At 39.2% G+C, this 26,191-nt stretch overlaps 2 protein-coding genes across 7 annotated transcripts in view; both read left to right on the plus strand.

Moving 5' to 3' along the window:
• LOC120765775 (arylsulfatase D-like) overlaps window positions 1-6,700 on the plus strand; it is a 34,300-nt gene extending 27,600 nt beyond the window's left edge. The window contains exon 17 of one of the 2 annotated variants that reach the window (XM_040090978.2): window positions 6,655-6,700. The gene's annotated coding sequence lies outside the window, so the exon portion shown is untranslated. Of the gene's footprint in view, window positions 1-6,547; window positions 6,559-6,654 lie in introns of those variants that run through there. The other variant, XM_040090982.1, reaches the window with a different exon arrangement.
• On the plus strand, window positions 59-25,347 carry LOC120765831 (arylsulfatase D-like). Of its 5 annotated transcripts, none has more exons than XM_040091026.2 (13): window positions 59-199; window positions 6,655-6,724; window positions 8,367-8,507; window positions 9,249-9,370; window positions 10,258-10,380; window positions 11,237-11,660; window positions 12,518-12,654; window positions 12,937-13,071; window positions 15,976-16,138; window positions 16,927-17,048; window positions 20,344-20,837; window positions 21,882-22,328; window positions 24,621-25,347. In XM_040091026.2, the coding sequence occupies exons 2-11, from the start codon at window positions 6,672-6,674 to the stop codon at window positions 20,700-20,702; spliced, it is 1,779 nt and encodes a 592-aa protein (XP_039946960.1). In that variant the 5' UTR covers window positions 59-199; window positions 6,655-6,671; the 3' UTR covers window positions 20,703-20,837; window positions 21,882-22,328; window positions 24,621-25,347. The 5 variants fall into 5 exon arrangements, with proteins under 5 accessions (XP_039946960.1, XP_039946967.1, XP_039946972.1 ...); XM_040091033.1 differs by lacking the exon at window positions 59-199 and adding an exon at window positions 3,717-3,796; XM_040091038.1 differs by lacking the exon at window positions 59-199 and adding an exon at window positions 3,768-3,796 and having other exon boundaries at window positions 6,548-6,724.
• Window positions 25,348-26,191: the final 844 nt, after the last annotated feature.

Consider the following 26,191-nt stretch of genomic DNA (forward strand, 5'->3'; position numbering starts at 1 on the left):
CCTTCTGAAGCCAAAGCTCTCTCGGCTGACACAGAGCCCCTCTTTGACACTGTCCTAAGGACAATTGGCAGAGCCATAGAGGAGCACCGCAGGACGCTGACTCCAGTCCCAGAGCAGCTCTCTGTGTCCAACATGGTGTGGAAGCCATGGCTGCAGCCGTGCTGTGGGACGTTCCCATTCTGTTGGTGTGATAAGGAAGGTAACAACACATAGACTTTCTGAGATGCATGTCTAACAACATGTCCTGTTGATGCCTTAAGTTTCAGCTTTTGTGTTTTTCAGATTCTGTGCTGCCTAGGTGTACAGTTCTGAGCCTCATATTAAGTGTTAGTAAGCTCTCTTCACAGAGTAGGTAGACATAATAAATCCTTTTCCTGCTGGAGACCAAGGACCACCATTACAAGTTTTCAGGCACAAAAGCACAAACAACAGTGGACTGAAGAGAGAAAACAAGAAGGGTGGGAATTCATATGAAGCTGTAATTGGACAATTAACCCCAATATGCAAATGGACCAAAACTTATTAAAGTGTGAGACCTCATGACCAGTTGTCCATTTTGTGACCATTTTGGGTCCTTCTTGGGTGTAGCCCTGGCCAGGCTCTTGTACTGCCTGAGGCGTGTCCTCAAAGGCCTTTTAATAAATACCTGCTTTATTCTCTAGTTCTGTCCAGTCTCTCTTCCAGGTCAGCCAAGGCATCACTGGGGCACTGAGTACTCTGCTGACAAAAATACCAGATAATAATTGAGTTTTTCTTCTCCTGGGAAGCAAAGTAGATGAAAATAAAGAAAAGGAAAAGGAATGTCAATCAGAAGTTTTCCCCTTCATTCTTTGCCACTAGCCAAAGGTTTAAGGAAATCCTGGGTTTGCAGATTTGAATATAAGAGAAAACTGTAGAGGTATATTCTTAATATCTGACTAATTTATGCCGCTCAAGGATTATAGTTGAAAAATGCAGCAGAGAGCCAAGTGTATGGTGCTGAGCAGGCAGCAGTAAGAAATAAAAATAAAACTCTAAATGTTTGCAGTCGTGCCTCTATAGTCCACAAATAGCAGTTGTACTCTATTTAAACATAGTAGTTGGAGTCATTACTGCTTCTTGTACTGCTCTGTTGAGATGCTGCTCCTCCTGATGTGGAGCAAATATGATTTAGTGAGGGATTGTCCTTGAGTCATGAACTTGTGATCTGAAGCTTTATCTGTATAAAAATGACCTATATCACAGACAATATGAGGTATAAAATATTGATGTGCAGTATACATCTGCAACAGTTATACAAGAGAGAGAAACATTCCACCCATCAGAAAGAGGTCCTGCTGCATACTAACTTGGCCAAACAATTATATTGCATATAAAATGCTAATTAAAATGTTTTAATTAATAATTTGCACTTTTCCAATGTCAGTTGTAGAAAAATAAGGTACATTTGATAGTCATATTGGAATAAAAAAAAATTTGGTAACAATATATGTATTTTTGCAAATAACAACTTGTATAAAGGTTGTATACAACTTATATACATGCCAGTACTAAAAATCAACCCCATAAACCCAAACCAACAGAACAAACACCATCAGTGGTGTGACCCTAGACAGGCTTTCTAAGGAGACATGACTTTGCACTGCATTTTACAACAAAATTACACCAATTTTACGGCTTTGAACTATATTAATGGCTATATTTTTGTAGTTGTAGATGAAGTCAGAATTTATTATAAGTATCCTTCTAGAACTCCAGAAAAATTGCTTGTTGAATTTAGTAAATGGAAAAAGGTTTTAATAGTGTGTTTGTTGTTTTCCTTCCCCTGCTTCGAATATTTCTGCAAACAGTTTACTTGCTCAGCCAGTTTAGTAGGTTAACACTTTTATTCTTATCTTTTTTGATTTTTTTTCCCAGGGTCTGAGATAGAAGTGATCTTATGAAATTTTGTATGTGTCATTTCAGTATTTATGTTCACAACGTTATGTTCACTGAGAAAGCTTGTCAAAGGGAGAAGGAGCTAAATGAATGCCAGTGTTTGCTTTTAGTACTCAGACGTGTAAAAAGCCAGGAAAAAACCAGCAGTATAAACCCCACAGTGACTCAAGAAAAAATAAAAAAAAAAAAAAAAAAGAATTGGCCTGTTTACAGCAGGGAGTAAACAGGAACTTTCTGTGATCAGGGGCAGTGAAAAACTGGTTAGCTGAAGAGGAGGAAATACTGCTTGGCTCAATCTACAGAGATAGAAATAATCTCCCTTCTGCTTTGGTGTCACTTATTTACTTTACTCCTTTTTTTTTTTTTTTTTTTTTTTTTTTTCTTGTTAGAAAAATGTTTGTTTAAAATTTAATTCTGTGGAAGACAACAAGTAATCATGTCTGTTAACTCTGTGTTAGGTCACTAATGTAGTGGTGAGAAACAGAATGTGAGGTCTTTGCTTCCAGATAGAGTTTTGCTAGCAGGGAAAAATACGAAGGTGTGGGGTGGTTTGGGGGGTTTTTTAGGTGGTTTTTTTAGTTTTTAGTTTTGTTTTGTTTTTTTGTTTTTTCTTGTTGTTGTTGTTGTTTGGGGTTTTTGTTTGTTTTTGGGTTTTTTTTGGGGGGGAGGGGCGGGGTGTACACATGGGTGTGGCAGGGGCAGTGCAGTTTGTTTCAGTTTGCATTTTTAAGTCATGCCAGCAGCAGCATGGGCCCATCCTCAGTAGTGAACACATGGAGAGAAAGACATAAATAGTTTTAAAAAAGTTTAGTCATAATTTGGATGAAAGCCAGTGAAGGGTAATACTTGTGTTATTGGTGGTTTTCAAAGATCTGTCATTCCCAAGCATGGTGTAATTTTTAAGAAATACAATTATTTCAATTCTTTGCACCAGAAGCACCACAAGCTGTTAAGCAGTCTTACAAAAATAAGTATTACAGTCAAATATAAATTAGTGAAAGTAGCCCAATATCACAACATAAAAATAACTTAATATAGTAATAAATGCAAGTATGTAACAAAATAAAAAACTGTCTCCAACCCTGGTTATCCCTGCCACTGGATTATACGAATCTAATAATTTTAGCTGCTTCATCATTAGATCTCACTGACTCCTACTGACTTCTCTAGAACACAGTCTTAAATTCAACAATTACTGTTTTCAAGTAGCACAGAGAACCAAAATATCAGCAAATAAATAAGGCTCCTCCATGTAATTTCCCAAGACCTTTTGAATTATAAAATGTATTATATCAGAGTTAAGATCTGAAAGAAGGGGATGGATAGTAAACACTACAAATAAACACATCTTCAGCACAGGTATGCCTACCTTTCTAGAAAATGCAATGAAAACAGCAAAATGACATGGCAGAAGAAAGGGAGGACAAGCTAGTCCTTTTATGTCATCTGGCAGGCTGAAAAAGCTGTGGGGGAGAAACAAAACCTTTTGTGGCATATCCTGTTATTATTTATAGTATCTCTTCTGAAGTGCTGGAATAGAACAGTGACAGACTTTATACATATTTTCTCAGAATTAAACAGATTAGGAACATAGAAGAGGCAGTAGCCATGTTGTCCTAGTATTTCAACAATAAGGACTTTGTACTCTGCCTGGAATTCATGTAAAACCTGCATAGCTGTTCCCATTTGATGGCTGTTCCAGTTTGCTGGCCGTTCCTGGCAGGGATCCCAGTGTGTCCACCCTGGAGAGAGGGGGAAAAGAGAGCAAGAAGAACAGGAGCGAGTCCTGCCCGCTTTCACCCACACACCTTTTAGAGAATCAGAACTGCTCAGCACATCCAGGAGCAAGAGGGATTTCGGAAGAAGAATAACTGAGAGGGTTTGTTTTCCACATTGTTAAAAGGGGATGGCCTTTTTTATTAGTCCTGATGATCATTTTATTGTGGCTTACTGGCTTACATAGAGAATTACTATCTGATGTATTCTTGGATTTCTGTAAGAGATTGCTGATTTTTAGAGACTGCTGTTAGATTTATAAATTACACTGGGTTTTCTCTTTTAAGAGCTAAGGAAACTGGATAAGCCCTAGGGCCCAGTAGTGGGTTCATCACATCCTCATACAGTCAGTGAGAGCTCTGCTTTCAGAAAGAACCAAACCCTAACAGAGAAATGTGAATATGCATATTTAAATTGTGGTGTTTTTTTAGTGAGTGTGATCATTCTTGTAGTTCTTCAGTAAGAGAAGTTCTCCTAAAATGGCTTGCAGTAAATCAGATAGTTGCCACATCCAATGGTATTTAGATCTTTTTAATATCACTGGTATGCCTCAGTTCAAGTTCATCGTTTTCCTGAGGGCCTCTACATAAGTTTCTGTCTAGATGTGCCTGCTATGACCAGCTGGCTGTGATACAAGAACTTGTAGGTAGAAAGTGGAAGACAGCAGAGCTGTTGTATGAACTTGGAAAACTGATCAACACCTTGGGAAGTCAAGGGGTTTCTTAGATATTCAGATCTGCCTGGTTCTTGTGCTCTACTGCAACTAGACCAAGGGCTGATCCTCAGCTACTTGGTGTAGAGTGAAGAATATCGTTGTAATAGTTTTGGCTTAACCATGTACCACAAGCTCTTTAAATGTAATGCTGCCTAACAGTGGCTGGGAAGCAGAGCTCTGCCTGTTAAAGCACCACGAAGATGCTGCCATTATCAGTGATGACCAGAACCATCAGTCATTTTTTGTTGTCACAGACTGATGGCTTCAGGCACTTGCCTCATCATTGCCCCAGCTCTGTCCTGTAGGACCAGAGTTCATTGGACCCTCGGGGGAACTGCATCCAGGCTGAGACACACCAGCACACTGCCATCTCAAAAAGATTTGAGATCCTAGTAGCAAGTCCTTTGCTTCATATTAATACAGCCTGCTTTTTTTGATGTTTGGCTTCTGGCAGTAAGGTTTTCTTCAAACAGCAAAGTTTGACACATTGAGTCAGAGAGACTTTACTGCCTTCCCATTAATCTCTGACCCACCTACTAGGCATGGAGGATGAGCTTTCAGTACTGCCTTTCAGGATCTTGCCAACAGCAAAGGGAAACATCAACCCTAGAGGATTCTATAACTAACAGTGATCAAGTTTGTTGTTTTTTGTTGCTTTGTTGTTGTTCTTGGGGGTTTTGTTTTTTGTTTTAGGGTTTGTTGTTGTTGTTGTTGTTGTTGTTGTTTGGGTTTGGGGTGTTTTGTTTTGGTTTGTTTGTTTGTTTGTTTTCCTGGGGGATTTGTTTGTTTATTTGTTTTGGTGGTGATGGGTTTTAGGGTTTTATTAGGTTCTTTATCTCCATTATTGTCTCAGCCGTAGCCAAACAAGAATATAGATGTTGCTTGGAAAAATCATCAATGGACCCCAAGTTCTGACTCAATACCATTTTCCTAATCAGAATAATAATACTATTTTCCTGATCACTATCTGCAATTTTTTTGTCTTATGGCTCATCCTCTGAAATTCGTAAGGCAGGATTACAGTCTGCTCTAGGCAGTTTCGTATTCTTCAGACATTCCAGGTTAACTCTTGTGTACTAAAAAGGCAGAAAAAAAGCTCTCAGAAGATGCTGTGTTTTCATTTTTGGAGAAAAAACCCAAGTCTTTCATTAGTCAAGATAGAATTTTTCAGTTCTCTGTGTTTACAAACGTATCTCGAGTTGTCATAGAAAGTAAAAGTTCTTATTACTTTCAATCTGTTCCTTGGTGCAGCCAACAAGATCTTTGTTCTTGTGCTGTTTAGAAATAGAAAGAAGTGTGGAAAAGTAGGGATATTGCATGGATGGGATGTTTCCAATTTTTTTCTCTCTTCTCAATGATGGAATGAATGGCATCTCTAATTTAACTGAGTGTACTCCACAAAGGTGAGCATGTGCCAGTCTCCACTGAAGCCAGTTTACCATGTACTTCAGCGGACTGTTTGCACAATTCCAGTGCAACATTATCTGTAGATCCCTTAGGCCATTCACGAGGAAAAGGAGCACGTTTCTCAAGCCATTCTTTTTTCCAAAGTGACTCTATTTCAGCAAGCAGAGAAAATAATTTCTGCTCATAAAATTTGCTTTACCAGACAAAAAAATAAATATTTAACAAATGAAAAGATTATTTCTATATTTTTAAAGTCCAGGTTGACTTCATAGAGTTGGTAGGTAGAAAAACTGTGGGTTTTTTTAAATTTTAAAATGGCATTAAGGTTTGGAGTTCTTTAAGGAAATCATTAAGTTATTTATGTTCCTAGTAACGTCTAATTTCTAGAAGTTTTTAGTAACAATTCAGATAGAAACACCTTCTTGAATGTACTGGATATACTAGATACAGCCCCTTTCCTAAGAATAGCAGTGAGAATATTAGTTTCCAGGATGGTTTTTATTTGACATATTTTTTGTAGTTTATAAGCTCGCAGTAAAGGTTAGATTCTTTTCCTTAAAGTTGATCTGAGGTTAATTAAAAAGTGAGATAATAATTTTACCTCATTTGTAAAATGGTGAGAACATTCCTTTCAGTGAACACCAACAGTTCTGAGTATGTATTGAGTAATAGGTGCCCCTAGCACTTTTTAAGAGCTGTTAACATTTTGCCTCCTTTCCAAATTCTCACAAGTCCCCCTGGAGTTAACAACAGCTGGAAACAGGCCGGACCTTGCAAAACTGCACGCAAGATCACCAGAACTTCTGGATTCAGATTCCTTTCTTTTCCTTTTTCATCAGAATTTATATGACCAACTATGTACCTGTTTCATAAAATGGAAAACTACGAAGTTTACCAGGGAAAACAATGGTAAGAGACACATTCACAGAGGCTCTTTCCTGGATTTTAGGTGTTGTGCTTAAGAAAATGTAAGCAGATAATCTCACATTTCCCCTGCTACCACCACCCCAACTTAATGAGTATCTAATAGTAGCTAATACAGGTTTGGGTCTATTGGTATTTCAAAATATATTAGCCTACTTTTCTAAGCTATGGAGGGTTAGGAGTATATCTAGTCTGTGGTATAGTACACTTATTATACATTTATCATATTTCAGTATCTACTAGTGAACTAATGTTGTATCTCTTAATGAACTAGCAAACAGAAGATGTGTTCTAGGTGTATAGGTATTTTACTTCAGGTGAGCATCTGTAAGCTTCCAATTGCAAAATTTTTGAGCAACTAAAATGTGCAGAGATATTCTTAGGGTCTCCTAGGAAGATAATCAAGTTTAAGCCTGTTGCTGCACCTTGATTTTGCAGATGATCCCATGGCTTAAGGAGCACTTTCCAGACACTGTGGGTGCAGGGGGCGCAGTAAATGCCACAGTCAAGCCCTTGCCATAATGACCAGCATGATTCCATGTGGTCCATGTAACCCTTTTGTGTTTTCTGTATAATAAGGTGTTTTGTGTCAATCATCCCACCCCCCACCTATCCATGTCCATCCCCTCTGCCCCTCAGCGCTCTGGGGCAGCCTGTCTATCACTCCTGGGGTCCCTCCCAGATTGCAAAATCTCAGGGAGAGGGCTTCAGGTGATAGGTCCCCTGGGGGGAATTCCTTTGGCTCTGGATTTTAGTGGTCCAAGGCTTGGGGGTGGGCACACCTTGGTACCCCCTGAATCCCCTGATTTGTCGTCTTGTTGTAAGCCCCCCTGAACCCCTCCCCCGCTTATAAGGTGGAGGAGGGAGATTCAAATCCTCTCTGCTCTCGCTCTCTGGCCTCTCTGGCCTGAGGTTTAGACCGGCTGCGGACTTCCCGCAGCCCGGCCTGAATAAACATCTTTTAACAAGCTGAGAGCCAGCTTTTTCTTCTTCTGTTGCTGCTGTCAAGACACTACTTGGTCCAGCTGCTGCTGAGAAGCCGAACCAGCAGGTAAAAATAACCTGCGTGCCCATCCGAACTGGGAACATCATGTGGCTGTGCTGACCTGAGCTAGCCGAAGGTCAGCACCCGCCCAGTGTGGGGACAGAACCAGCCACAATTCCATACCAACCACCTTTGTGCTCCTGTCCCATTCATCCCAGGAGCCTTAACAGGACCATCCTACAGCTCCATACAGGGGGTGCCTCAGGACACTTGTAATTATCCAGCCACTCATTCTACTGGGAACATCCACAGAGATCTGTGAAAATATCAATAAAGAAATCCAGACACAAAATTCCTGAAATAATAATAATAATAATAATAATAATAATAATAATAATAATAATAATAATAATAATAATAAATAACCCCCCCAGAAAATTATACTAATATTATAAAACTCAAGGACTTCTGTGCATATTCAGGAGCTCCATCTGCTGGCACTCTTTAGTTGCTGTTTGCACCTATACTGAGTTCCCATAAAACTTCAAGAACAGCAATTTAAAGTCTATTGTAAAACTGTTTGTTTGTTTGCTTGTTTGTTGTTGTTGTTTTGTAATTTGACCTCTTTACTTTTGCTTTTAGGAGCTACCGAAACATTTGTCTAATTTTATGCTTATTTGCAAGAACCTGTGTATCAAATCCTTCAAAACCTAACTTTTTACTGATACTGGCTGATGATCTTGGTATTGGAGATGTGGGTTGCTATGGCAATACTACAATAAGGTATGAAATAAGTTATCCTTTCCTGGTGAACTTTTTTAAAAAACCTACTGATAATACTTAGCATAAAAATTCATTATTAATTTATTAGTTTATCTAGATACACTTCTTTTCAAACTATGTAAAAAATCATGTTCTACAGTAATTCATGCTGGAGTCATAATTATACAGGCATGCTTGAGAAACTCTTGGGGACTTAGAACTCTACAAATGTGTCTGTGCATAGTACTTGTCTGGCACGAGTATAATACATAAATTTCCATAATTCCAGGGTTGAAATATGAAGGAATGAGATTAGAATTTAGTATAAGTTAACAACTCTAGAAGACTTATTATGAAATGACATCTCAGTCTATGTGATATATTTATTCCTAATGCAGTTATCAATTTGTATATAGATTGATTGAGAGAATGATGTGTCTTTGTTCTTGCCTATTATTGTCTTGGATGTTGTGATGTGAAAAGACTTTTGTTCCCCATGCTTCAGGGGATTTTGGGGTGGGACATACCTGAGATATCTTTTTTCCTCCCTTTTTTAAAGTTATTAATAAAAACATATATATCCATGAAAAAATCATTTCTATGGAGTCAAGGTATCTCAAAAATACATATAAAACACAGAACTTTTTTAGCTGGGTTGTAGGTAAACAGATTTTTGTAAATTTGATGGTGATGTGCTCAACAAAACTACACATGAATTTCTGTGTAATACATTTTTATGAGAGATGGGATTTTTCTCTTTAGGACTCCTAACATTGATGGCCTGGCAAAGGATGGAGTGAGACTTACTCAGCACATTGCTGCAGCAGCTGTCTGTACTCCAAGCAGAGCCGCTTTCCTGACTGGCAGATACCCTATCAGATCAGGTTGGCCCTCTCTCTGATGGTTTGCTGCAGTTAGTCTAGTCAGTGTTGATATTAAAAATCCTGTTAAATAAACCATGTTAAACAACAGTTAATCTTGGGATTTGGAGTCTCAGTGAAATGGGCAAAAAATAGAGATGACTAGTGATTGATTTCTATGGGAAAGTTCCCATACAAAACACATTTTGTGTGGCTAAATGACAACACAAAAATGGACAAAAATCCAAACACTACAAAGCACCCAGGGGTAGATAAAGAACGAAGAGCTTTGTGTGATGTATGTTCAGTGGCACTAGGATTATAGTAAATGTAATATTTTTAATATCCTGGCAAACCTTTTCACAGTGAAATGTGTCAGACTGTAAAAGAGGTCTCAGCAATTGTGTCTTAAAACAGATTTGCTTCAGCCATGTAAATTTATGACCAGCCACTGCATACAGCAGTCATAATCAGTGTAGCTTCTGATGTGATTCTGACCCTCTTAAGGAGAAATGTAATCGTGAACTCTACATTTCAGAAGTGTGTTCCCCGACCCCGCAAGCCTTTTGTTCTATATAAAACTTACTTGCCTTTTTTGTTGTTGTTGTTTACATCATATTTTGATAGAATAATTGTAAGAAGCTGCCTAATATCCAAATGTAGGTGTCTTCCTGCCATTTGTAGACACCCCAGCACAGCTAATGCATCTGCATTTGACTAGCATATGATGACATGGAACTTGGAAAAGACATCATTTTGGAGGTCAAGCAGAATATCCTAGGACATAGGAAATGGCTTATAAAAAGGCACTAGGCTTAGGCAACTGAGTCCCATTCATTAGAAAGCACAATCTAAGACTGGAAATCTAAAATCTGGCTTGTTTTATTTTAAAGACTATTATTCCTCTCTAGGCATGGCATCCAGCACTCAACAGCAAGTTCTCTTCTGGAATGGCGGTTCAGGGGGGCTCCCACCAAATGAAACTACTTTTGCTAAAATACTCCATCAGCAAGGTTATTCTACAGCACTTGTAGGTATGAGACAAAGAAAGTTGTTGCCTTTCCATTGTTTGTTATTCTACTTAGATTACTTCTGTAAATACATTTTTTGTCAAAATATCCAGGATCAGTTAAACTAGATTTTCTTGTATACATAACTTTCAAAATCAGCGGGGTTTTTTAGAACACTATCCACAAGTCCAATGTGAGTACAGCTTATCTGGTAAACCCAAAATATATATAATACATAAATCCGCACTGCAAATGGAAGTAAAGTCAAAGGAAAGAATCTTGTTCGCCCAGTACAGATTGTTTTAGGATGAACCAACAGAGATATTCATTGATTTATTATAGCTGAAAAATGTCATCTGCCAGTTGGCACTGAGGCACCACAGCGGTCTTAATTATATCAATTTCAGCATAGTGGTCTTAATGATGTTGACTTCAGCAAGGATTTTAACACTGTCTCTCACAACATCCTCATAGGCAAATTCTGGAAGTGGGGACAGGGAAGTGGGTTGAGAACTGGCTTAACAGCTGGTTCCAGAGGTTCACAATCAGCGACACAGGGTCTAGTTGTCACCAGTGATGTTCCTGAGGGTCAGCACTAAGCCAAGTATTGTTTAAATTATTCATCAATAATGAAGATAATTAGGGGACTGAAGCATCTCTCTTGAGAGGAAAGGCTGAGGGAACTGGTCCTGTTCAGCCTTGAGAAGAGATGTCTGACAGGGGGCCTCATCAGTGTCTGTCAGTATCTGAAGGGGTGGTGCACTACTGCTCCCTGAGTCTGTCCCCATTCCACACCAGCTCCTCCCCTGGCTGCACCTTAACTGAGAAATAGAGACACACCCTACTATTGGATTGAAGATCTTTGTTTTTTTATTTCCAGGGAAGTGGCACATGGGTGTGAACTGCAAAACCCGCCATGATCACTGCCACCATCCTTTAAATCATGGGTTTGATTATTTTTATGGCATGCCTTTTACACTTGTGAATGAGTGTCAAGACACAGATGACCCTGAATTGGCCAAGTCTTTGCAAGAAACATACTGGTTTTACACTCAGATGATCATCCTTGCAGTATTTACTCTTGTGATTGGAAAACTTGCCAATTTATTCCCAGTAAAATGGAAAATAATCATCTGTCTGACCATCTGTGGTCTCCTTCATTTCATCTCCTGGTTCTCCAGCTATGGTTTCACAAAGTACTGGAACTGTATCCTGATGAGAAACCATGATATCACTGAACAGCCAATGAATCTACAAAAAACTACTTCTAATATGCTGAAGGAGGCAATTACATTCATTGAAAGGTAATCAGCAGACGTGAGGATCAGATTGGGGTGTAGCAAGAGATACAAAGGGGTCCTGGCCAAATACCATGCCTTCTGCCAGCAGGAAGAGGAAAATTATCTTATGGTGGTGAGTGGACTGTCATAGAAAGTGTCATATGAAGTTAATGTTTAACAAACAGCAGAGTGATAGTGAGTTTTGTTTAGTTTTGTGGGGTTTTTTTATTTTTTCCCCAAAGGTGTCCTTCATTTGTTATCAGTAACTTCAATTGAAATTGGAAAAAAACCGCTAAGTCTTTAAAAGTATTTTTGTTAAATCTGGGCATATCCATATTTCTGTCAGGGTTTAGGGGTTGTGTGTTTGGTTTTTAAAGGAAATTTGAGGTAATATAAATTCTTGAAAAGTTTGAGCACAGATATAATCTCAAGTTCGTAGGATATCTTACCTGGTTTGATGTTGAAACAATTAAGTTTCACTGTGGGGGATACCTGCCTCTTCCAGGAGGACACCTCAGATGCTCAGTGATGCACATCCATGTTTAAGTTTAGACAAGTGAGTCATGTTTTCCTTGCTTCCGAGAATGTGTCAGTCTTTTGGCCATGACCTCTTCTAGCTGTTTATTTAATGTTCTGCACATGTCTAATACAGAACTGGAAAAAGAAAGGACCCATTACTGTTTTGGTCTTAAGACAGAGAAAACATCTTTGAGGGGTATGTTTTAATCCCTTCTGTCTCCTCAAAGCCAAAAATATGTCAAAATAAAAATTGTTTAGGTCACAATATAATGTAAATTGAGAGAGTAACTGCAATACAACTGTTATATTTTGGGTTGAATGACAGTTTGAATAGAAATAACTATTGTTTTCTTTTATTTCAGAAACAAGCATAGACCATTTCTTCTCTTTGTTTCCCTTTTACATGTTCACACCCCTCTCATTACCACAGAGAAGTTTCAGGGGAGAAGCAGGCATGGCCTGTATGGAGATAATGTAGAGGAGATGGACTGGATGGTGGGTAAGTGTTGGTCTTAAAGAAAATTCTTCATTCACTTGGATGTGGAAAGGATATTAAAGGGGTAATCACCAAACTCCCTTTTGGCACATGTAAAAATCAGTGAAATCACCTTGGTTACACAGTTGGTTTCAGAGATTGCCATACCAAAACCATACAATACCGCTTTTTTATTTTCTTAAGATGAAAGCTTAAACTTTCCTTATTTTACTGAATGTTGAGCCAAGACCTAAAAAATCTGACTGCATCTGCTGATGTAATTATGATGTTTTGCTTTGTTTATAGGCAGGCTTCTGGATGTTATTAACAAAGAGGACTTGAAGAATACCACATTTATTTATTTTGCATCTGATCATGGAGGATTCTTAGAGGCTCACAGAGGACATTCTCAGTTGGGTGGATGGAATGGGATATATAAAGGTAAAGTTTTAGTAGTTTGTACATGCATGAGGCTTCCTCTTAAAAAAAAGAGTGATAGAAAAAATATATCCAAACAGACCATATTTAATAAACTATGTGGTGGGATTATTATCTTGGATTGTAGAGCTGAAACAAAAGGTATCTGCTATTCATAGGGCTGGGGCTAAGTAGAGGGGCAGGACTACTTCCCTCTATCTGCTGGAAATGCTTTTCCTAATGCATACCAGGATACCCTTGGCCTTCTTGGCCCCAAGGGCACTGCTGGCTCATGAAGAGCTCATTGCACACCAGGACACCCAGATCCTTCACTGCAGACCTGCCTTCCAGCAGGTCAGCCCCAGCCTGTAATGGGGCATGGGGTTATTCTTCCCAAGATACAGGACCCTGCATTTACCTTTGTTGAATTTCAAAATGTTCCTCTGTACAGATTATCTGTGTCAACACTGGCAGATATCATGATGTCTATTTTTCTTACTATATGTAATGGTTTTAATTTAATAAAACTGGGAGGAAACATTAATTGATGTAGGGGTTCTAGTATTAATTTTCTTTTTGTGGGAGGGAGAGATAAGGAAAAAAAACAAAAACAAAAACATAGCAGGCTTAAGCTTGAAAATGAACAAAAATAGTTTTATTAAAAAAAAAGAAAGGTTGAGAAAAATAAAGCTTAAACTAAAACAGAATGATACCTTAAAACACGCTTCTTTCCTCTTACAAACTATTAACTTTCTTATTGAACAACATAGAAAGACACAACTTAGGATTTTCAGTCAGTTTTACTATTTAGACATAACCACTCATTACTTTAGAAGAGTCTTTCTAAGATCTTTTTATGAAGACATTTGCTACAAGACAAATTAGTCCAGTGCTCTCAATATCACACATCTGCTGCCACCTGGAGTTCTTGCAGACTGTGATGTTCTATCAGCAGAGCTTCTCAGTGTATCTGGGGTACTATTTACGAATACTTCTTCTAGCCTAAAATGATCTTTGTCTCAAAGGCTGAGACTTCCTTTAACCCAGGAGCAGGGGCTTTAAAGTTCCTAAATACATCTCAATTACATCAGTCCTTAATTTTGATTAGAATAGCATTCTACCCAACGACACTAAGATGCTACAAAGAAAGTTCATTTCTCCATAATTTACCTTATAAAAGCCCGATTAAAAAATGTCCACTTCTTCAATCCTATTCCAATATCATTAGTTCTTTCACTTCTAATCTAACTGACTTCATGTGTCTATTTCTATGTACTTTCTGGTTTTCTTTCTCCTTTCTCTCAAGGAAGAATTGTGCTTTAAAAGTTCCATGTTGCTAAAAAGGGTTAAATCTGTTCAGGCTTGCAAAGGCCACGCAAAGCTGCAAGAGCTGAAGAAAATGCAAAGCCGTGCTGATGGAAGAAGCTGGAAGATGTCCTTTTTTCCACCCCTCGGTCTCATCTAAGGTGACTCAGCTCAGAGTTGTTATGGAGCTGCAGGCTTGCTTTCTCTGCTGCCAGCGGTGATTAAGCCGGGCCATGTTTTGGTCCTTTCTGCCGCGGTCTGAGCACATGGCCCCGCACTGCTGAGCTGCAGCTGCTTTTTCCTTCCCCGCCAGCAAGCAGGGGAAAGGGGCTCAGCCGGCCCAGGCCCTCCCTGTGCGGGCAGCGGCCCTCAGAAGCCGACTGAGCCTGGCCCGGCTGCCCAGAGAGGCAGCAAGGCCCAACCCGGGCCCGGCCTGGGCCGACCACGATGTTACCTCATGGCAGATCTCTGAAGAAAGAGAGAGGCTGATCACCAGCAATTAGTTTTAAATGTCCCCTCCAAAGCTGCATCAACATTTCCCATGGGTTAACCTAGCTGCCAATATCCTGGCTAGCTTTTTGATAGGTCCCTGTTCTCCTCCCCAAACCACTCCACGGTTAGGGCAGGGAAAAAATATCTCACATTTTTCTGTAACTAGAAAAAAATTGTGCCAACCCCTGATACTATAGTTCTCCAGTTTCTCACCCACCCTATAGAAGTTTCTTTTAGACTCTCTATGACTGGCTTGCAACCCAGTGACAAAATCTCTATGGAAATGACTTTCTACGGCATCTCTTGTATGTGCTTCCTCCAGATTACTAAACCTTGAAAAGCCACTGTGACATCTTGGGCAGCTTGGCACTTACTGTGTGATGAAGTCTGAAAGCTATAACCATCACGTGCTTCCCTACAGAAGAAGAGTAATGTGTACCTTGACCTTGGTCAGCATTACAGTGCACATTGTCTCACACTAAGTTACTTGATGGGCCTCACAAGCAATGTTTGATAGAGCTGGGATCCTCCCACACGCAGTCCTAAATGTAAAATTAGCCTTTAGTTCTTGATATGAAGATTCCATGTCAGTAACAGATGCAAAAAGGCCAATAGCTTAGAATCCGATCCAAGGAATTCACTTCCACTAGCTGAACGTAAGTATATTAGTAACAGGAGAGTCCAGAGGGGAAAGAGAAGTGTGATCAGGAAGTTCAGGATGAGAGGACAATAATGAAATTGTGCCTGCTTAGAGAGAAGGCAAGAGGGGCTGCAATATCAATTTAGATATCAATAACAGAAAGACATAACTATTTATGTCCACATACAGGGTATATGCCAGTGAGACAAACTAGAAAAATTAAAAATGCAATTTAATTTATATATATATATAAAACTCACTCTTGCTATTGGGAGCTGCATATTAAAAACAAACAGATAAATAAGTCATACAAATAATGAGAAGAGCCACTATTGAACGATAGTCTACTGTTTTCCAGGATTTAGTATGCTTTCATTAAAGTTGCATGAAATATTCTAAAAGTTTTAAAACATTTTCTTTTACATGCACAATAAACATCTAGTATCTTCTATTCATTTATCTTTTTGATGCTTCTCCTCCTTCTATAACAGGTGGAAAAGGAATGGGAGGCTGGGAAGGAGGAATCCGTGTTCCAGGTATAGTTAGATGGTCAGGAGTGTTGCCTGCGGGGACAGTTATCGATGAACCCACAAGCCTTATGGACATTTATCCTACAGTGGTTCAACTGGCTGGAGGGGCAGTGCCTCAGGACAGGTACAGAGGTGGTTTCATAAACCATATTGCTTCTCTTTTTTTATTGGGACGGAAGTTGACTGTGTCATGCATCCTAAGAGCCACAAGTTAAATTCTCTTTGTTTCTAAACCAGGCAATTCTCTAGCTTGCTTTCTGCAAAGTGTGTCCCATCTTGTCTGCTTATGTGAGAAAGGCAAAGAGAAAAAACATATGTTTTATCAAGGGTCATTTAGCTAATTCAGTTCTCCTATCTCTGAAAAGCTACTTGGTTGATTTGGGACACTTGTATGACTGAAACAGAACAGACTTCTCTAAAGGACATGAGAAAGTGTGGGTGGCTAAGCCATTTCAGCAAAAAGCATAGAAGTACTGATAGATAGTAACTAAACATGGTTAAGAGGCTTTTTTTTTTTTTTTTTTTCTTTTTTTTTTCTTTTTTTTTTAATTTTTTTTTACAAAGCCTGGAGCTCACAGAGCAGTCAGCAATTTTCATTTCAGGTGGCAAAATTAAAACCTGTGAACCATGCCTTCACTATTGTTATCACTTCCAGGAAAATTCCAATAACAGTGTCTGATCTCCCGAGGCAGGATGCATGAACTAGCTGTAAATGCAAAAACTTCTAGTATCTGCTAATTACTGGTCTCCACGCATTCACCCAACGAAAAATCTCAGGGCTCATTAGCTAAACAGTACCTTGGTTAAGTAATGACACTTGAAATCATATTGCTGCAGACATAGAGTGAGTACTGCTCGTGCTCCAGCTGTAGATTTCTTAAGCTGTCTGGTGACTCTGGCGCTCTCCATCAGGGTCATGGATGGGCACACCCTGGTGCCCCTGCTGCAGGGGACAGAGCAGCACTCCAGGCATGAGTTCCTGTTCCACTACTGCGGTGTGTTCCTGCATGCAGTGCGCTGGCACCAGAAGGACAGTGAGTATAAACATCCCCTCCTGCAGGTCAGACATGATGTAATGTCCTCTAGCTCCCAATGGAATATAATGTAAAAGTGTACATATTCATTTTTATGTATGGAATACATTGTCTCAAACTCTCAGTTCTTCTGCAAGGCCACATTGTTAATTGTCCTGCCTTGCCTGGGATGAAGGGGTTTGTTTCCTGGGGAGTAGAGCTTCAAGAATCTCTCACTGTTCTCAGTGATCTCTCTTTGTTTCTCTGTAATGCACACCATTTTTTGGGAGCACAGAATGTTTCTGGGCAGAGAAAGCTGTGTCTGACTGTCCCAATTCCTGGATAATATTCCTGCTGGAAGAGTCATGCCACACTTCCTTAGTGAAGGCTATTCATACTCCAATCAAATGGGGCATTTGAAGATTTGCTTTTCAGGTTTTCCTGATGGTCACCTTGCCTAAATTATATTGCTTGTTCTTCTAAGCTATAAAAGTTCTACTTAAGCAGCTATGCATACAACATCCAGATGCAAGGTGGAATTTGTGGCATTTCATGTTCCTGTGAAGCCATGTGCACATCGAGATTTCTTATGCATTTCTACAATTTTTCCCACTGAACTGTTTATGGCTAGGGGCTGAAAACAATGCCATGTTCTGCCTATAAAAGACTAGCTAATCAAACACGTAGCCCTTCTTTCAGCTAGGCAAGAAATTTTGATTCTTTCTTCCAACTGCAATTTCTTCTGATTTGGCTGACAGACAGAGTCTGTTTTAGCTCATTTACAAGTATGTCACACTCACATTACATATTTATTATCTGTTAACATCTGCCTCTTGATCAGCCTAGATGCAGTGTAACCTGGGCAGGACCTATCCTTTAAGGCCTTCACTGGAGCCAGAAGAATCCTTTGTTTGTATGTTAAAAGGCCTTTCCCTTACCTCTGCACCATAAGTCTTATTAGTGACTGTCCATTTGTTTCTGGTCATTAAACTGATTTATTGTTACAAGATGGGTTTGAGAAATGTTTGGATTGAAGCAGCAGATTTCCTTTCCCTCGGATATATTAAATTAACATGCTGTCCTAACATGCACATGCACCCTTCAGGTTCTGTCAGAGCTACTTCAGTAGCAAATTGTATAATCCTCTTTGCCTCTTGGAGATAAGTGAAACCCCCACTGCTTTTATCAGCACTGATTTCTACTACCTTTTTTTTCTCTTATCGTTCTGTAACCCAGCTGTCTACTCAGCTCACCAACACAGGTTAATTAAAATCTGCCTCACTCTATCCTTCAAAATGAACTAACAAGGACCTGTCTCCCACTCTGCAACTCCAGTAAATTTCTGCAGCTGTGAAAAGTGAATGTTAAAATTTAGCAGAATCAGAACAATTCTCCCCAGACACTCTACACTCACTACTACAAATTGCCATACTGTGTATAAATTATAAAGAATTCAGCTCATTTATGGAAGAAAATAACTACTTAGATCAGTTTTTCTGAACACTGTTCCTATAGGTAACACTGTACTTATAGGTAAGTCCATCTGTCCATCTCATATAATAAATGGTTACTTTGGCAATATCATAACAGCACTCCAACTAGAGCTAGATACTCAGAAAAAATGCATGTCCCAGGGAGTGCTTGTTTAACACCTTGTAACCAATATCTATGCTGCCTAAGAAGCAAATCCCATGCTCTGGGCACCTTGATATCACAAAGGATGCTTGCGCTTCTGTCATGAGACAAACATTCTTTTGGTAACAAGACAGGGATAAGCTTGCAGATGCAGAGCACATCCAGCCAGCAGCAAAGCAAATACTCAAACAGACCTAAGGAGTATCTGTCTGCCCTAGTAAGCTGTCAGAAAGTTGAAAGAATTAATCTTTCTTTCTAGATCCAAGATATTCTGAGCTGGAAAGGGCCCGTAAGGATGATCAATTCCAACTCTTAAAATGACTCTTAAGGAAATGACCCAGCCGGGGTTGAACCCACAACTTTGACAATATCACCACCATGGTCTAACCATTTTTCTTTCAGAAAACATCCTTTATCCTTTATTTCACCATTTCAGAAATTGAGATATCTAACATTTATCTTCATTTTCTTACACCAAAATATTTCAGAACCATTGAGACAGCATCCCTCCATAAAGTGCAGAAGCAGGATGTGGAAAGTGTGTGGAGAAAATAAAGAGATACAGAGCTAGCCAGCAACTGGATATTTTAATCTAAGATATTACCTAAATCTTAATATCTGTTATTTGTTCCCCTTCACCTTTTAAGAAGTTTCAAAATTTTATTTATTCACTAAATATTGTTCTAGTGTAGTGACAAGAGAGAGACTGAAGAATAAAGCTGCAGGCTCCAGACATAAAGAACAACTCTGGACACAAGAGAAGAAAGGAAGAAAAGTTCAGCTGACTCCATTGAACCAAAAAGAAAATTCCATGTAGGGACAATGCAGTTGTCAGCTTTTTAATGCTTTGAGCACAATAGTGACTCCAAGCAGTGAATGTCCCCTTTCTTCTTGTCTCCTTTTTCAGACATAGTGTCTAATTTCTGTCTTCTTGCTGGGTACATCCTCGCCTCTGAGTCCAGTGTAGTGCTTTCTAAATGGGGGGTAAGGAGAAAAAGGAGGAGGGAGGGAGAAGTAAAATATCCTGATGAGCTGCATTCAGCTGTAGTCCTAGTAATGTACAATTTTTTCACCCCAAGTTACAAACCTGTGCTTAGCCCATGGTCAGTACAAGAGCCTGATGAAGTACACTCTCTAAAGCTGTGAACTATTTGCCTTCTTCATGTTAACTTAAACACTAGACTCCAGATTTTACTGTTTTAAAGGCCTGCAATTACTACCCTTTTTGGAAGTGTGATGGAATATGAGCAGAGAAATAAACTCTGGTCAGTTTCTGCCTAAATGTACTTCTTCACTCAGATGAACAGAGCCAGAAGAACCACCTATCAATATATACACCCAGAAAGCGGGAACTACATTCTCTATATTCCCCACTCTAAGAAGTATGAAAAGTTTTAAAGGGGAATAAGAAAGTGGCAAACTCCATCTGTACTGAAAATATTGGGCTAACCATCCATATATACTGCACATGGTACCCAGAGCCAAGGTGTGCCCATGAGCCACAAAAACCATTTGAATCCCTGCCAGCTTCCACAACTCCTTTCCCTGTATGCGACAACCATGACATAAGCTTCCCCCTGAAGCAACAAAGCAGATCATTTAAACATGAACTAACCTTTCAGGGACCACCCCCCAGCCCCTAATGACATTAAGCTGTTCAAATGTTCTTTTTCTGTGACAGGTGGCACCATATGGAAAGCTCATTATGTGACTCCAGTATTTCAGCCAGAAGCCTCTGGGGCCTGTTTCAAAAGAGGAATTTGTCTATGTTTCGGGGATGGTGTAGCCCATCATGACCCTCCACTCCTGTTCAATCTCTCACAAGATCCATCTGAGGCAAATCCTCTATCAGCTGACACTGAGCCCTTGTTTGACAACATAATGAAAAGAATAAGAAGAGCTGTGGAAGAGCACCGCCGGACCCTGACTCCAGTCCCACAACAGCTGTCTCCTTACAATAATATATGGAAGCCATGGCTGCAGCCATGCTGTGGGATGTTCCCATTCTGTTGGTGTCATGAAGAGAATAACAAAGCATAGTCTAATACCAAAGTTAGCTTTAAAGAAATTGATAATTTTTTTACATTCACATGACAACAGTCATAAAGATAATAGAGATAAAGATTAAATTACACTGGGATATGTCCAGCCTTTTCTCTTACCCGCAGAAATTAAGTAAGTCTCTGGTTTAAAAAAAAAAAAAAAAAAAAAAAAAAAATTAAGGTTCATCTATATAATCTGTACCTCAAGTGAATAACTCAGGATTAAATACCAAATAAATGAAACAAAATTTAATTTCTTACTGACTTACAATTCAAGCAAATGATGACTGATAAAAAAGCAAAATTTTAATAGCAGATGTTTGTATAAGAAATATGCTTGTTGAGAGAACAGGAATGAGCCAAAAAGCGTATCCCTATTCAGGCCTTATCTATTAAATGAAAAAAAAACCAAAACCCTGTTGTACAAAAATGAAAGGAAGATGACAATGAAAAAAAAATGAAAAAAATAAAATTGCACACTTAATTTGTGAATATGCCAAAAATACATTGTCCTCTCAGAAATAAACAGCTACTCATTTACAGCAATTTTTTTCTTCAACAATACATTCATCTGTCCTGTAAGAATTCCCAGGGAAAACTGAACTGACAAGTATGTTGTAAAAATTGGATAACCAAAGTTAGCATCTCAAGATCAGCAGCAAAGTACCAAGCTATTCTGAAATGTTAAACCACAGCAATTCTTACTGACATGTGTTTTCCACATGGTTAAGTCATCTTGAAAATCATCACCCTGCTGCTTTGAGAAGATTGTGAAATTTGGGACCCATCTGTGAGACAAATTCATAAGCCTGCATGTCCCACCTGAGTCACAATGCCCCGATTTTACAGGAGTGCCATTATGCCATAAAAATATTTTTTGTTTTGTGAAAAAAACCACTTTGTTTTCAGTAGGAGGTGTTAAAAATAAGTCACCTCACAGACTAATCGCTTCTGTGTACAGGTCATCTACCCCAAGCCAAACAAGTGTCAGCACTCTGTACAGTTATTAGGGAAAGGAAGGGAATTAACATAGCTAATCCTCTCTTGCTGCCCTTAGGTTAAATAAATTCATCTGTCAAGATATAATCCTAACTGTTCTTGGAGGGGTTTTGTGTCAAATCAGATTTTCAAATGGAGATGCTTATATCCTGTATTTTTTCCTCCCTCAAAAAACTAGATTCTGGGCAAGAGACTCATATTCAAACTTTGAAGTCCTCCTGAACACTGTATATTCAGCTCCTACTATACAGCTAAAAGTCACCCAGGTTTTAAAAAATACCAAGGCATGGTAAGACCTGCAGAGCAAGTTTTTCAGGTGATGCATTTCCTGTGTTTCCTTAAAGCTTGCTGTCTCTATTCAGGACCAAGGTTGCCTGTGTGGTTTTTGTTGGTTTTTTTTTGTTTGTTTTGTTTTGTTTTTGTTTTTTTCTCTTTTTTTTCATTTAGAAGCAGAAAGAAACCAGAACCAGAAGGCCCATAGCAGGCCCTCAGCTCCTGAGCTGCCGCAGCAGATCCCTTTCACCAGGTTTGGGACAGAAGAGAGTGCATGCCTGGATTATGCACCCTTTGCAGTGTTTCAGGGAACCTCCTGGTTTACGCCTCAGTGCACTAGGACAGGGGTGTGGTGAGTCACTGTTGTTTAAACAGAATAGGTTGTGACCATGATGTAGCACCAAATGCAAGTCTCTAAAAAGCTGACCAGGCATTTCTCCAAGTTATTTCCCATTTCACCTTTTCTCTAAAAGGTCACCAAGAAAGTTATGTGGAAAACATTCCACAAAAATCATAGGGCATGCATGAAAATGAACTGATTGGATGCCTCAATGTCACACTTAATAGAAGTATCTAAAAATATGTTTGTTCTCACATTTTAATAGTGTTTAAATCTGCTCCAGCATTGCTACACACTTGTCAGATTTGACACTTTTCTGTGGCTGACAGGGACTGAAAACAGAGCAGTTGCATTTCACTGGATTAATGCAGGGAGAAAAGAGCATAAAAGACTACACATTTTAAAGACAGTTTGGCTGATTCAGAGATGGAGGTCAAATCCTGCTGCTCAGTGGGGAACAAAGTCAAAAGCTGTCAAGCCAGTCAATTCAGTAGCATCTACATTATCAATTAAGTACAAGGACAAGTTTTTTCCCAGTTCAAGTCACTTGCTTCCCCACGCACCCACTCCATTCATTAGGTTAGGTATCAGGAAAAAGTTTTTCACACAGAAGGTGGTTGAGCTAGAACAGGTTCCTCATGGAAGCGGCTACAGCACAAAGCCTGAGTTCAAAAAGTATTGGGAGTTTGTGGGAGAACAGGCGGAGATGGTGCTGGGGGCATTCTTGCCCCTGATGTGTTGCAGCTGTGTTAATTACCAAAGAGTGGGAACAGCCTCGCCCTCACAGCTGTGGGTGATAAAAGAGTGAGTTGGTTGGTGGAGTAGTTAGTTGGAGTCTGCTGGCTGTGGAGAGGAAGGGACAGAAGGTTGTCCGAGTGACAGAAAGGGTAAGATATCATACAAGGGACAGACAGGGTTAGGCAGCCATGTGAGGGACAGGAAGCAGCGAGCTGAAGGTGAAGAAGAAAGAGAGAAAGAGCCAGGGCTGTGTGGAGTTGCTCATGGGACTGCAATGTAGAAAGGGTATGAGAGACTTTTTAGATAACAAGAGACTGATACTTGAGGCCCTCTGAAGTTTTTAAAGAAGCACTCTTGAGTGCTGTGGCCATCTCGACAATGATGACAACAGGAGTTCAAAAAGCAATGCTCTCAGGTACATGGTGTGACTCTTGGCATGTCCTGCAGAAGGCCAGGAGGTGGACTCTGATCCTGCTGGATCTCTTCTAACTCAGCATGTTCTATGACTTACACACAAGAATGTGCCCCATCCACACTAGGCCATGAAGAGAGCATGGGAGAGATTTACCAGAGCATGGGATGGTGTTCAAGCACCCACTCAGCATGCAAGCATAGATCCAAACTTCAGGAAGCAAGACTAGGAAGGCCAGTACATCAGCAAGACCCAGAACTCCATCTCTAAACACAATGTGAAAAAAATCACCCCGTATAAATGTAAACGTTAAACATTTGGCTAACACCTCATTCCTCTAAAAATTAAATTTTTTGAGCTTCTGTATAGAGTCAGATGCTAAGGAGTTACATAGATATCCATGTTGCCTTTCTGACATCCAAACAGATAATTTTGTCTTGGCTGGCATCTGTGGATCTGAGGTGCTTTCAGGCAGTAGTTGGAAAAATTAGGGCTGGCAGCAGAGAGAACCAGCTTTTGTCAACTGTTTGGAGTCCTCAGCCAGGCACAGGGAAATGTGCTTTTCCTACACAGAGAGGGAGAGGGCAGACACTGCACACAGATGATCTGCAGGCAAGCAGGAGGGCAAAGTAATGGGAAATGGCTGAAGAGGATACACATCACTTCAAAAAATGGGGGGGGACGGGAGAGAAAACTATTTTCAGTCCCAAGTTCCTTTCACTGTCTAAAGCTAAATGTATCTAAATTGTACAAAATTAAGCATACAGTGGTAAGCAAGAAAAGGATGTTAAATATTTTACCTGTTTCATGCAGGTCCTAGTCATGGATTGGTTGCAAATCTCTCTGTCTGTACACGCTTTAACAAGAACATGTAAGCTGTGCAGAAGCTGTTCTTCTGATCTTCTGGCAAACATATAAATCCCCGTAAAGCAGATGAACCCAATATCACACTCGAGTTGTCCTCATGAACCCTTTCACATAAAATGCATTATTGGGAAAAAAAATCTATCACAAAACCTTAAACGACACTAGAAGGAAGAAACTCTTAATTCAGTTCCTTGGTTTCCTTGAAAAATCATCTAGTGTAATATTTTTTTCAAAATATATTGATATAAGAATAAACCCTAAATTGTATGCTTTCTCTCTTCTCATAGTTCTTCCCTTTGCAGAAAGGAACAAGAAGTGCATGAAATGGCATATTGGGAAAACCTGAAACAACCGGCCAATCTCCAAGCCATTGTTTGCCATTCAAGAATGTGCCTACACATGGTTTAATATAGACACCATAGAGCGCAAAGTATTACTCTGTAACAAATGAAGTTTGTTTTACTGAAAGAGCTGTGGTTGTCCTGTGTAAACGTTTGACATTCATGGTGTATGAAGCTGACTTCCACTCAACACGTTTGATCATTATTAAATGCAATTTGGATTTGATGCATTGGACTGACTCAACAAAGCAATTGTCAAGTCTCACAGGAGTGAGACAATAAGCTTCTAAGAAGCCTCACTTCACCATGTTTTAATATTAGACACATTGCTTTGCTCCCTGCTGGGACTCAAGGGAGTGCCAGCACACAGATCACAGGGTCCCATCTTCTAAGGATGCAAAATAGTTGTGTAACAAATAAACTGAGAAAAGTAATTTGAGCTCAAAATTTATCCAACTTGAAATTCCCAAGAACTCTGAATATATTTTAGAGGCATTTACATAAATGACCAAGGAGTAACAAAAAGCTTTAGCTCATGACAGATTGTATGTTAATATACACAGACATATATATAGTGTTGAACTCAATATGACACTGGAAGATTTTTGTAGGATGTTTTGATTGTAATGTTACATCTAATCAACTCCATTAAAAAGCTCAGTTTTATTCAAAACCTCATTTCTTATTGAGTTACCATAATACTGCATTACTAATATTTTTGAATGCCAGAAAAGAAAACTTAAAAAACAAATTGCAACTCCCGATATTGAGATAAATGGGGTTATAAGAGGATCCAAACAACCCTGGCTTCTGCTATGCCATTTGTCTAAAAGCCATAAATAAAAGGTTTGGAAACAGAAAGAATTTATGGAGGTTTGAAAAGAAAAAATAAGAGCCTCTAAACTGAACAAAACATGAAACAGGTACCCATCCATGACATGTGATTAGTTCTGTTCCAAGTACTTAATCCTATGAGAAGGCTCTGAAAATCTCATTGCTCTAAAATAAACAAATTATCTGTTTCACATATTTATCATTGCTCGGAATGAAGCACGGTGCCGTAAAGTTGAACAGACATTTCTCCAAGGTAGTTAATGTTTTGCCATCCTGAAAACTATTAAAATAATCACAACTCAGAGACTTGCTGTCTTGGAATTTTAGGGTTTTTATACCTCCAGTTTGTTGAAGTTGAAAGGGTTCTGACAACAGTCAGAGTAAAATTCAAGAAAAAAATCTTGCAACTGTATTTTTTCCATTTATTTATATTACTGTATTTTTTAGCTACCTTTGCTATAATTATGGTATGATTATTACAATTACAAACTGAAAGTTTATACTAGGATGCAAAATATAACTTGAGTGCCACAGCTTTTAATTTTTAGCACAAAAGAAATTATTTATGAGCCATTCAATTTAGGATGAGCAGAATTTTAGCTGAAACATTTTGCAACCAATATACTGACAATGTAGACTACTTCAATGAGCAGCCTTATGTATTTTTGGAGGCTTTTTAAGAA

This window comes from Hirundo rustica, chromosome 2, assembly GCF_015227805.2.
Source record: "Hirundo rustica isolate bHirRus1 chromosome 2, bHirRus1.pri.v3, whole genome shotgun sequence".
Classification (NCBI taxonomy): Eukaryota; Metazoa; Chordata; class Aves; order Passeriformes; family Hirundinidae; genus Hirundo; species Hirundo rustica.